Raw genomic sequence first — 12,720 nt, 5'->3', positions numbered from 1 at the left:
GAACGAACTCAATGAGGTACAACCAAACTTGCTATCGTCTATCCGTGCTAGCTAACTTTGTTGTTGCTTTCACATGCAAAATTTTTCATTAAGTGACCGGAACGCAAACATAGCGAGCGAGAAGTGGCGAATCGACGACGGCATGGCATCCTATGACACCCACAACGCACAAGATACTAATTCCTTATTAAAAATAGGACAATTATCGGGGAGCCTCAAGAGGCCCACANAGAAGTGGCGAATCGACGACGGCATGGCATCCTATGACACCCACAATGCACAAGATACTAATTCCTTATTAACAATAGGACAATTATCGGGGAGGCTCAAGAGGCCCACAACAAACACTACCGAGAAAATTATTCCCGGAAGTTTTCTCGTGAAGTATGTAACCGTGACATATATAACCGGCTGTTGATGAGCTCGGACTCGTTTTTAAGCAGTATTTCGGTTCATGACCAAAAAAAGAAAAAATATCAAATCGTTTTCCCCAGACACAATAAAGCTGCTGTTACCCTCTAAATCAGCTGTCAAAGATGTGACAAAGGAATAATTTGAGGCCAGCGACGATTCTGAAAGCGAAAACTAATTAACCAATGATAGTGTACACACATTTTATAAATAAAGGTAGTCAATATATTTAAATAGTAAATTATTGGCTAATATATATATTTTATTAATATAACCTATCTGTAATACAAATTATTTCAATTTTACATTTGATAAACAATTTTGAGTAGATAGAGGCAATAAAATATTTTTTGCCGCATAAAACTTGAAAATCTACCTATATGCGGTGTTTCCAAGATATTTTAACGCCCTTGAGTCACAAGTATATACAAGTATATTTTATCAATCATACCGATAATGTCATGTATTAAAAGAATTAAAAATGAAAATGAATAAAAAAATTAAATCAGCAAAATGAATAAAATTAAGTGAAATTAATGTTTAATTTCTAACCTAACCCACATTTGTATGTGTGTAACTGAATCGCCTTTATATATAAAAATATTATCCTAATTTTCGAGCTTGACTCCCTAATCTGTTATTAGAAAAAGAGATTAGCCATGCAAAGTTATAATTAAAAATATCTCAGATTAAACCGATAACTTTTTGGTGTCCAACCCAGTTTTATCGATTATACGTGCGAAGAAGAGGAGGAATGTCAAATGTTAAAGTAAAAAAAAATTTACGCTAGTAAGGAAAATAGGTTTGTAAAGGTATTTTTAATAAAATATTCAGTTAAAATATATTTAAATGGCCTAATATGTGTTGCAAAAAAACGTGACCACGGTGGCACAGAGAAGAAGTTTAACTTTTCCTCGAGTTGTGTGAATAACAAGCACAACCAATTTGACAGCTAACGAGCTTTGATTGAGATTATATATATATATGTAAACGTACTTTTATGCTTTGCCGTTCGCATATGTATACACATCAAATTTCATGAGTACCTAGTACTCATGCCTTTTTTTTACTTGAGCCATCGCTATCTTTCCAAGTTTTAACGACTTTCATAATGTTGTTGTATATTCTTATTGGTATACCTGTACTTCCTCTCTGATAATGATTTGAAGTCAATCCAAAAACAATAATAGAACCAGCAGACAAAAATTTAAATTAAGGCATATGTTACAGTTTTGCACTTATATATTTTTAATAACTTTTTGACAATTTTGACGAAAAAAAATAATTGTTAACACAATGTTCGGTACCCTTTTGCTTGTTTTAGTTCCTGGATGCGATTTGGGATACCTTATTTGTATCTCTGTAAAAATTGTGGAGGTATATCCTCCCATATATCCTTAGTTTGCTTTCACAGCTCCTGTACTCGATTTTGCGGACTTTGATACTAATTAAGCTGTGCTTTTAATTGATCTCGCAAATTATCGATGAGATTCATGTCCGCGGATTGTGGAGGTCATTCCAAATTAGCAAATTTTTGCTTTTGTATAAAGGCTTTGCGAACATGTGCAGTGGGTTTTGAGTGATTTTTCAGCAGAAACTCTCATTTTTTCGACTACATCTTGCAAATTTTGCTGAAATATGAACAGATACTGTTCCTTACGCATAATGCGTACTAACGGACCATCAAAATTGTTTAAATACAACCCCAAACTATTATTGACCGACCATTGTGATTCACAGTTTGCCTCACATGTTGCGCATGGGCTTAATTTGGGTCTTTAATCCAATACCATGCCCGGCCATCTGCTGAAAGCAATTAATTGAGTCTTGTCGGACCAAATAACCTTCAATGGAAATTTAAAAATATGTTTTTTATTGCATTCTGAAAGGCCCAACATATCCCAATAGGCAACGGTCCGGGTTTCGTGCGATGCAGCAAAGAGCTACCACACTCGCACATGTATTTTGATCAAATTTGCTTTTTTCTTTTGTGATCCTTTGCGCCCAATTTGGCAATTCTTCGCCTCGCTGTCTACTGATTTGCATTAAAGTTTAATACCTTAAGCGCTTCTGAAATAGGGGCTGCATCGCTATTTGCTGCTAAGTTCACAAGATATCGGACCGTAATATTTTTTGACAACCTTCCTTTGTCCTTGGGAACACTTTAGGCTATATTTTTTCTCAGTCTTAACATTTTCAAGTAGCAAATTCCACATTTTTTTGCCACTTTTCGTGCGGTTCCGCCTTTCCGCAGTAAATCTATTATTTACATTTATGTTTCCTGATTAACTATATTATTTACTGGTGATCACTTCTTCAATAAATTGCAATACAAAAAAAAGTCATCTGACTTCCATCTAAGTAAGAGATAACTGTAAAAGGCAAAACTTAGAGTGAGTGAAAAACTGTAACATTTGCCCTAATTTACATTTTTGTCTGCTGTTTTTTTTTATTGTTGTTGTATTGACTTCAAATCGTTATGAGAGAGGAAGTACAGGTGTACTAATAAGATTATACAACACAATTATTAGAACTTGGAAAGATAGCGATGGCTGAAGTAAAAAGTGTTATACCATGCTACAGTTTTGCCCATCACTGTACATCCCGTAAACTCTTGTTGCTAATTTATTTCCCTTATTCCACCAACTACTATCAAGTGCAGCTGATTTACCGCTATTTAAACTCGACAGCGTGGTTGTTGTGGTCAATTCTATACATCCATTTGCTTATTTGCTTTTTTGTATAGTTTCAGGCAAGATCTTCCTAAACTATGTATTTGTCAATGTTATTGTGGCTTATTAACATTTTATTTTTAATATTTTTACTGAGCTTTGTACCACGATTGTTTACTAGGAAAAATTAAAAAAGCAACAAAGTCTAAGCGGTAGAAGTTATAGCACTATTTCGGAGATCACCACATCTCCTCATCAGACTTCTTTTTTCTAGACTTCAGCAGGGATCGAACCTGCGAATTCGATGTTCAAAGTCAGAAGCGTTAACCACTGAGCTATGTACATCCCGTAAACTCTTGTTGCTAATTCATTTTCCTTATTCAACCAACTACTATCAAGTGCAGCTGATTTGCCGCTATTTAAACTCGACAGCGTGGTTGTTGTTGTCAATTCTATACATCCATTTGCTTATTTGCTTTTTTGTATAGTTTCAGGCAGGCTCTTCCTAAACTATGTATTTGTCAATGTTATTGTGGCTTGTTAACATTTTATTTTTAATATTTTTATTGAGCTTTGTACCACGATTGTTTATTAGGAAAAATTGAAAAAGCAACAAAGTCTAAGCGGTAGAAGTTATAGCACTATTTCGGAGACCACCACATCTCATCAGACTTTTTTCTAGACTTGATAGTAGTTGGTTGAATAAGGAAAATGAATTAGCAACAAGAGTTTACGGGATGTACATAGCTCAGTGGTTAACGCTTCTGTCTTTGAACATCGATTACACAGGTTCGATCCCTGCTGAAGTCCAGGAAAAATAAGTCTGATGAGGAGATGTGGTGATCTCCGAAATAGTGCTATAACTTCTACCGCTTAGACTTTGTTGCCTTTTCAATTTTTCCTAATAAACAATCGTGGTACAAAGCTCAGTAAAAATATTAAAAATAAAATGTTAATAAGCCACAATAACATTGACAAATACATAGTTTAGGAAAAGCCTGCCTGAAACTATACAAAAAAGCAAATCAGCTGCACTTGATAGTAGTTGGTTGAATAAGGAAAATGAATTAGCAACCAGAGTTTACGGGATATACATAGCTCAGTGGTTAACGCTTCTGACATTGAACATCGATTACGCAGGTTCGATCCCTGCTGAAGTCTAGAAAAAAATACTTCTTTTGAGGAGATGTGGTGATTTTCGAAATAGTGCTATAACTTCTACCGCTTAGACTTTGTTGCTTTTTAAAATTTTCCTAATAAACAATCGTGGTACAAAGCTCAGTAAAAATATTAAAAAAAAGAAGTTTTAGCTTGCAAAACATTATTAACATTTAAAAGAGAATACAGGTATGTTTACATATAAATATAGTCTCAATCAAAGCTTGTTTACTTAAACGGGGTGATTTACACAGGCAAATCTCAGATTATTAGCCGTCAGATTTTTTGCACCAAAGTCAAGTTTCTTCTCTGTGCCACCGTTATCACTTTTTTCCTCTATATTAAGTAATTTACATATACTTTACGGATCAGCTCAGCGATAGCTTCGCCTGTTTTGATGTTGCAATCCACAAACTGCAAGAATCGTTCTTGGATTTCCTATGTCCCTGAGTCCTTGTCGAATAAAATATACCGCAAAGTGAAAACATTCTGCTCAATATGCGCCGAATAAGGGTTGCATCGATGATAATTGTGTAATACTTAACTGCCTCGTTTACTACCATGCGAATAACTTGACTTGAAAAGCATTCGATAAATTCAATTTGTATTTCATGAGGCAAATAATGAACTTGGGGGCATTTCTTATTTGTTTGAGTTTCCTTCACCTTCTCCAAATGCCTTCTCGAAAAGACCAAAAAAGTTTCCAAAACAATTTATCTTGACTGCGCATGTGTACGCTCAAATAAAGATGCCAGACCGGACTTAAAATAAGCAAGTGTTTTAGTATGTAGAATTTTTACTTCAGCATGAAGTGATTGACTGTTTTATAATTATAATGACCATTTAATTCAAGATATTACCATAATCAAAATTTTTGTAGCAATAAAATATATTTTAATATCTGTATCTTCAACGCTGTTGAGCCCTGCCGGGCCCCCAAAACTCTACGGACCCCGGGGCAAACCCGTGGACCCATTAAGTTAAGTGACATTTTGACCAGTTTTAGTTTTTACTTTTGTTTATTGAATGTTTATAGTTTTTTTCTATAAAAGTCTAGCACAGTACATAACCAGAACCACATAAATCCACATACAAACTTCGTACAAAAATTATAAAAATTCAACAAACTTTAAGAATTACACCCAAAAATTTTAAACTTTTTGTTCAGAATTTTTAGAAAAATGCAGTATGCAGTTTTATAGCCGCTAAAAGTGAAAATATCAAGAAGCTAGGAAATCGCGTTGATTTTTAATAATTTTTTTGGCTGACGGTGCTTCTATATCAGCGGTGGCCAAAGCTTATGCACGCATGCATAAGCTTTTTCAAGCTTTCTCACCGACAGCCTCACACCCATGATTCAATAATACTAGGTTAGATAATTATTGACAGCCGCGGTTTGACACTCCCTTACAAAAGATTGCATTTACGAAGGACAGAGAAAGGAGAAGAATGCAATCCCTTGTTGCGAAAATGGTAGTAGTAAAGTACGCAAGTAGGCAATTAGTAGTGAAATTCCTTTTGTAAATTCTAATGTATTTGCAGGAAATCTGGCGTTTTAAACGAAATATTGAACGAAATATTAATATATCTACGTGAATTACGTAATTTATGTGCTATGTAGCTGTATAAAAACTGCAAAAGGACTCAACTACTATGAGATTTATGTAAACATCCAATTTAAAAACAATTTTTGTTTTCATCAGTTAAATGTGCTTCATATGCATATACAAATAAACATATTGCACAAAAGCTTATATGTACTTCTATTTCACAGCGATGCTACAATTTTCAAGTAAATTTGCAAAGAAGCAACACGGTGCCATTGCTAAGGGAGCGGTGCGAGAGAGACAACTGTCAGTTTATCGAACCTGTATTATTGAATCATGCTCACACCCAGTGCTGCCGTTTGGTAATTTTCGAGCGAAGTGAAAACACACTAAAAATGAAGTGTTTCGAAGTGACTTGATAGAAAAGTGAAGTGATTATCGAAGTGACGACTTTCAAGCATAATTAGGGGTGAGGGGTTTTTCGATTGGGTTATTTATCAGCTGATTGGTTAATCGATAATGTTTTTATCACAATAAAAGAAGTCTTTAACCTTTATCAATTTATAATTTATTGTGTTCCTGTGCAAATTTAGTGCTGGAATATCTTTAAAATCACAATGTCTCAAACGCTGAGGAAAGAAAATTTAAAATTACAGTTCGCTGATGAAATCATGACTAAAATATAATTAATCGATTATCGACTCACAGCAACAATGAGATCACCAGATTCACTTAAATGTTTCCTTTTTGCTGCAAAATTGAAGATGTATGAAAACTAAAATAAGATTGTTTTTTTTCGTCAAATATTTACTAAATAATTATGAAACTTTACCCACTTATTCCCTTCTGTGCGCTTTACATCTGTACATGTCAAAATGAAAATTAAAATGACTTCTTCCAAATAACCGATGCCAGATTGGAGATTTATTATGTGTCTTTTTAGTAGCTTTTGCGAAAAGTTACTTTGCCATACTTATCATTATAAGGATTTTAGCAAAAGTTTGTTGAGTTTAGTTAAATACATAAATCATTTATTTCAAAGCAATTTTTATTTATTTTGAAGATAAATCTAATATGTGGAAAGTAAAGTAAAACGAAGTGAAATGAAGTCACGAAGTGAAGGCTTCCAAAGTGAAGTGAAAAACTTCAATTGAAGTGACAGCGGCAGCACTGCTCACACCTACAGTAAAAAGCTTTCTTGCACAGCAAGACAAATTATTTATTTGCTTTGCTTGCCAGTCGAAGCTTAGGGTCTGATTATGCATACTTCGCATAACTTCGCACAACCATTTGTACCAGTGCACTAAAAGTGTAACTTAAGAAAATGTGAAGCAAAATTTAAACTCAACAGATCGCTAAGTTTTTAAAAGTTCTGCTAATTTCTGGTTAATGGAATACATACAAAGTACATACGAAATTACAGTTTGAAGTTTTTACAAAGTTGTGCGAGGTTATGCGAAGTATGCATAATCAGACCATTAGCTGCTGAGCCAGCAGGTTGTGCGCTGCTGGAGCTGTCGCTCAACGGTTGTATGATGTATGCGTGTTGGGGTTTTTTTTTTGTTTAGTTTAAGCGGCCACTCTTTGCACGCACATATACATATATGAATCTATGTGCGTTTCGATTTACTTATATTCATATTAACGGAACAATGCTTTAAACTTTACTAAAAGCATAAACAGACGGCATACGGCTGCCGTCTATTTAAGCTTTATAGTTCTAATTAGCAAAAACAAACCTTTGTGTTACGTTTGCAGCTATTTTTGGGTGTATCAATGGGCTTTTGTGCTTTCAACACATGCTCAAAATGTGATTGTGTAAGTGTGGCCGACACTGTTCTATATAAAAGGCACTATCCTAAGATGAAACGTGAGTGAACCCGTACTTGGCTTTTTATATTTTTGATGTGTATACATCTTTGGTTTCGGTAGGAGTAAAATTTGCGAAGCTGTAACGCATATCCCAGCACAAAATTTCGAAGGGCTTAGCATGTGTATTTCAGCATAAAATTTTTATTTTCATTAGAAGCACCCTGTGTTCGCTTGCCAAATGGTTGCATACATTTAGGCATATGCATAGTAAGAGGAAATGCGCTACAATTGATTATTAGCCGTCATCGATTCGCCATCAGTTAGCAAGTGGCGAAACGAACGAACTCAATGAGGTACAACCAAACTTGCTATCGTCTATCCGTGCTAGCTAACTTTGTTGTTGCTTTCACATGCAAAATTTTTCGTTAAGCGACCGGAACTCAAACATAGCGAGCGAGAAGTGGCGAATCGACGACGGCATGGCATCCTATGACACCCACAATGCACAAGATACTAATTCCTTATTAACAATAGGACAATTATCGGGGAGGCTCAAGAGGCCCACAACAAACACTACCGAGAAAATTATTCCCGGAAGTTTTCTCGTGAAGTATGTAACCGTGACATATATAACCGGCTGTTGATGAGCTCGGACTCGTTTTTAAGCAGTATTTCGGTTCATGACCAAAAAAAGAAAAAATATCAAATCGTTTTCCACAGACACAATAAAGCTGCTGTTACCCTCTAAATCCGTTGTCAAAGATGTGACAAAGGAATAGTTTGAGGCCAGCGAAGATTCTGAAAGCGAAAACTAATTAACCAATGATAGTGTACACACATTTTATAAATAAAGGTAGTCAATATATTTAAATAGTAAATTATTGGCTAATATATATATTTTATTAATATAACCTATCTGTAATACAAATTATTTCAATTTTACATTTGATAAACAATTTTGAGTAGATAGAGGCAATAAAATATTTTTTGCCGCATAAAACTTGAAAATCTACCTATATGCGGTGTTTCCAAGATATTTTAACGCCCTTGAGTCACAAGTATATATGTACAAGTATATTTTATCAATCATACCGATAATGTCATGTATTAAAAGAATTAAAAATGAAAATGAATAAAAAAATTAAATCAGCAAAATGAATAAAATTAAGTGAAATTAATATTTAATTTCTAACCTAACCTACATTTGTATGTGTGTAACTGAATCGCCTTTATATATAAAAATATTATCCTAATTTTCGAGCTTGACTCCCTAATCTGTATTAGAAAAAGAGATTAGCCATGCAAAGTTATAATTAAAAATATCTCAGATTAAACCGATAACTTTTTGGTGTCCAACCCAGTTTTATCGATTATACTTGCGAAGAAGAGGAGGAATGTCAAATGTTAAAGTAAACAAAAATTTACGCTAGTAAGGAAAATATGTTTGTAAAGGTATTTTTAATAAAATATTCAGTTAAAATATATTTAAATGGCCTAATATGTGTTGCAAAAAAAAGTGACCACGGTGGCACAGAGAAGAAGTTTAACTTTTCCTCGAGTTGTGTGAATAACAAGCACAACCAATTTGACAGCTAACGAGCTTTGATTGAGATTATATTTATATGTATGTATGTGTATATGTGAATATGTATACACATCAAATTTCATGAGTACCTAGTACTCACGCCTTTTTTAATAACTAATATTTAATATGGACCACACTAAAAGCTCCTTTTCATATAAAAATTCTTACGTGTCCCACCCGTGACAGTGGAATCTCCGTTTTTTTTTTTATAATAAAGCCATCATTTTTCTTGTAGTTTTTGCTTTGTTTGTATTCGTGGTTCTTTGTTTTATTATAAGACATCAAGCTCACACAGAAAAGTGTCCCACCCGGGACAGAATAAATAACTCAGATTTTTTCCATGTGAAAGTAAGCTGGAATTTTTTTCGTATTTGCTATAACTCATTTAATAGTCAATCAGGTGTAGCTTTCTCAAAATGTGGAATTGTTGAGTACTTTATACTTACATTTGAACAAGAAAGAACATTTTTTCTGTACAAATGTCCCATCCGTGACGGTGGGATCGCCCATATGTATGACTTCAATTTTTGGGATAAAAGTGGTACACTCTATTAGTGACCTTGAAGTTAAGATCAATTAGGGCTCTTAACTTTGGTTCATTTTATGAGATCCGTTCGCGACTATTCAAGAAAAGAGTAGCACATCCTTAAAGTACAATAAATAACGACCATTAAACAAACCGACTAAGATTTGAGGAATAGGCAGATTTTTTGATAACAAATTATATTTTCTCCACACTATTGAAATACGACTACTTCTTCGGTGGTATTTAATGAATGGGAAATGTGGTCCTACTGCTAGTATATGCCAGTTTGTTGAACAGAATCTCTGGGAGCCGGTGTTAGAGTCTAGTGGCGAGTATGCTTTACAAAATAGTCAAGAGTCATTGCATGAAATCTGCTGACAACAAGTTAGTTGTGTTATATATGTACTTACAATGATTGAACTCTAAATATTGTTTTTTTTTTTGTTAAGAAATATTCGAAAAGGATTTTGTAAAACGCACCGATTACGAAATGTAGAAGACTTCTGTCGGTGTATAATAATATGTGTATATTTGTAGAATTCGGCCAAAAATATATACATACATACATATATGTATATATATTAGAGTGGTTCAAAAATTTTTACTTTGGAAATTCATAAACGCTACCTCAAATTATTATTTGTGATAAAAAAAGCGAAACGTGTTTTTATTTAGAAAAAAGAGAGGTTTTTTTAGAGGTCGCGCTGGTCGTTTTTTTTTTATAAAAACGATGATCTCATTTTTTTTATTTTCTTGACATGTTAAAATGCAGTAAAAAATGTGGTTTTTACATATAATTACTCTGGTATTATTGGGGAATATTCTCTTAATTGCATACCTATCCTGGACATTATTATTGGTTGGAAATTGTTACCAGGGGCCTTCTGGGGTTGCTAATTAGAAATCTGAAGTCTGTTTTTCAAAATTCAAAATGGCAGATCCAAAATGGCGAGTAATTAAAAAAAGATTATTGGATTTGTTCGAAACCCGGCACTCGGGAGTTTTTGGGGTCGCTGACTACGAATCTGAAGTCAATTTTTTTAAATTCAAAATGGCGGATCCAATATGGCGATCAAATTAAAAAGCAATTGCTAAAATTAAAGCGTTGATGCTGAACGTTTTAAGCTTTTCCAATGCTTGAAACTCGTTTCCAGTGGGTTTCTGGGTTTGTTGATTACGATTTTCAAAATTTGAAATGGCGGTTAATTAAAAGTTGGTCACCATTTTGGATCCGCCATTTTTAATTTTGAAAATCTAATACCAGATTCGTAAACAGCATACCCAGAAACCTACTGGAAACAAGTTTAACTTTGACAATGGTTAAAACGTTTAGTATCAACGTTTTAATTTTAGTATTTTTTTTTAATTCGATCGCCATACTGGATCCGCCATTTTGAATTTAAAAACATTTACTTCAGATTCGTAGTCAGCGACTCCAAAAACTCCCGAGTGCCGGGTTTCGAACAAACTCAATAATTTTTTAAAAAATTTGTCGCCGATTTGGATCCACCATTTTCAATTTTGAAAAACTGGATTCAGATTTATAATTAGCAACCCCAAAAATCACCTGGTAACAAGTTATAATCCATGATAACGCGTAAATCGTTCAGTATTAAGGCTTTAATTTTAGTAGTCTCTATTCGAGAGCATATTTTCGGGAACTAGGCCCATTCTAACTGTCCAAGACAGGTATGTAAATAAGGGAATGTTCTCCGATAATACGCGAGTAATTATATGTAAAAACCACATTTTTAGCTGCATTTTAACATGTCACGAAAAAAAAAAAATTAAGAACTTCAGCGTTTCTATAAAAAAAACAACCAGCGCGACCTCTAAAAAAACTTTTTTTCAAAATCAAAAAATACGTGTCTCTTTTTTAGAACATCAGTAGTTGAGGTAGCGTTTATGAATTTCCAAAAATAGTGTTTTTATGAACCACTCTTATATATATATATCTTTATATGGAGCTATAAATTAAATAATATTATCATCCTTTTACTTACAGTGAAGGTGGCTTTTTCAAAGCACATTTATATTTTCCGAAGGAGTACCCTCTGCGCCCTCCCCGAATGAAATTTGTGACGGAAATATGGCACCCTAACATTGAAAAGAATGGTGATGTTTGTATTTCCATTTTACATGAACCAGGCGATGATAAATGGGGTTATGAGAAAGCATCTGAACGCTGGTTGCCAGTACATACTGTTGAAACGATTTTGATATCTGTGATATCAATGCTAGCTGATCCAAACGACGAGTCCCCAGCTAATGTTGATGCTGCTAAAGAATGGAGGGAGTCATATCCAGAATTCAAACGAAAGGTTGCTCGTTGTGTCAGAAAGAGCCAAGAAGAATGTTCATAGAGATTTACCGTTTTTGTATATTTATAAACAATTTGGTACATTAAAAACAATTATTTAATTTTTGTCATTTAACTAGATATTGCCACTTCGGTGACAAAAATTTCAAAATTGGAAAACTAACAACATTTTTAATATGTCCCATATAATATACAGCTTAACTTTGTCAAAATGTAGTCACTTGGCATTCGAACGTTAGGTGCTAAAGCTAAGAAAAAATCTTATATTTGATGACATTTGCGGAACCGTAAGTAATTTTTATCAAGCATTTCATAATAAAATTTAATTAGAAAAAAAATATATTAACCCAGTATTGCCCAGTAATTGTGCTATTGTTTTGTAGTGTCACTCTGCCCGAAATTCAGCGTGTGATTGTCCTTAATTGGGATTGCTTAGGTGATTTGGATTCGATCATTGTGAAATCGATGGTAGGTAAGGTGGACATAATGTGTATGAAAATAAAGTATTAGTTTTTCTGGAAAGCCCTATTAAAATGCGATGTTATCCAAAAAACCCTATGTATATATAACGTTCGTATCAACACTTTTTTTGGCCTTTTTTTGGTTCTGCATTTATACTATTTTTGCTGTCAAGTTTTTTAACACACATTGTTCGTGGAAACACGTTATAAAAAGGCATATGGGTCATT

General features: G+C 33.9%; 1 protein-coding gene and 1 long non-coding RNA gene across 3 annotated transcripts in view; both read left to right on the top strand.

The window, feature by feature from the left end:
- Ube2g1 (ubiquitin-conjugating enzyme E2G 1) overlaps positions 1–12,373 on the top strand; it is a 44,332-nt gene extending 31,959 nt beyond the window's left edge. For both annotated transcript variants that reach the window (XM_017618851.1, XM_017618852.1), the window contains exon 3: positions 11,717–12,373. In XM_017618851.1, coding sequence (XP_017474340.1) covers positions 11,717–12,074 — 358 coding nt within the window. In that variant the 3' untranslated portion in view covers positions 12,075–12,373. The remainder of the gene's footprint in view (positions 1–11,716) is intronic.
- On the top strand, positions 51–6,792 carry LOC108364968 (uncharacterized). Its single transcript, XR_001847852.1, has 3 exons — positions 51–62; positions 373–379; positions 6,332–6,792. It is a non-coding gene; the product is annotated as an uncharacterized LOC108364968 (long non-coding RNA).
- Positions 12,374–12,720: the final 347 nt, after the last annotated feature.

Source organism: Rhagoletis zephyria, unplaced genomic scaffold (genome assembly GCF_001687245.7).
Source record: "Rhagoletis zephyria isolate East Lansing unplaced genomic scaffold, Rhagoletis_zephyria_1.1 Rzeph_scaffold_01732, whole genome shotgun sequence".
NCBI classification, from domain to species: domain Eukaryota; kingdom Metazoa; phylum Arthropoda; class Insecta; order Diptera; family Tephritidae; genus Rhagoletis; species Rhagoletis zephyria.
Note: the sequence above shows the minus strand (reverse complement) of the source record. Positions and strands in the feature narration are given on the sequence as shown.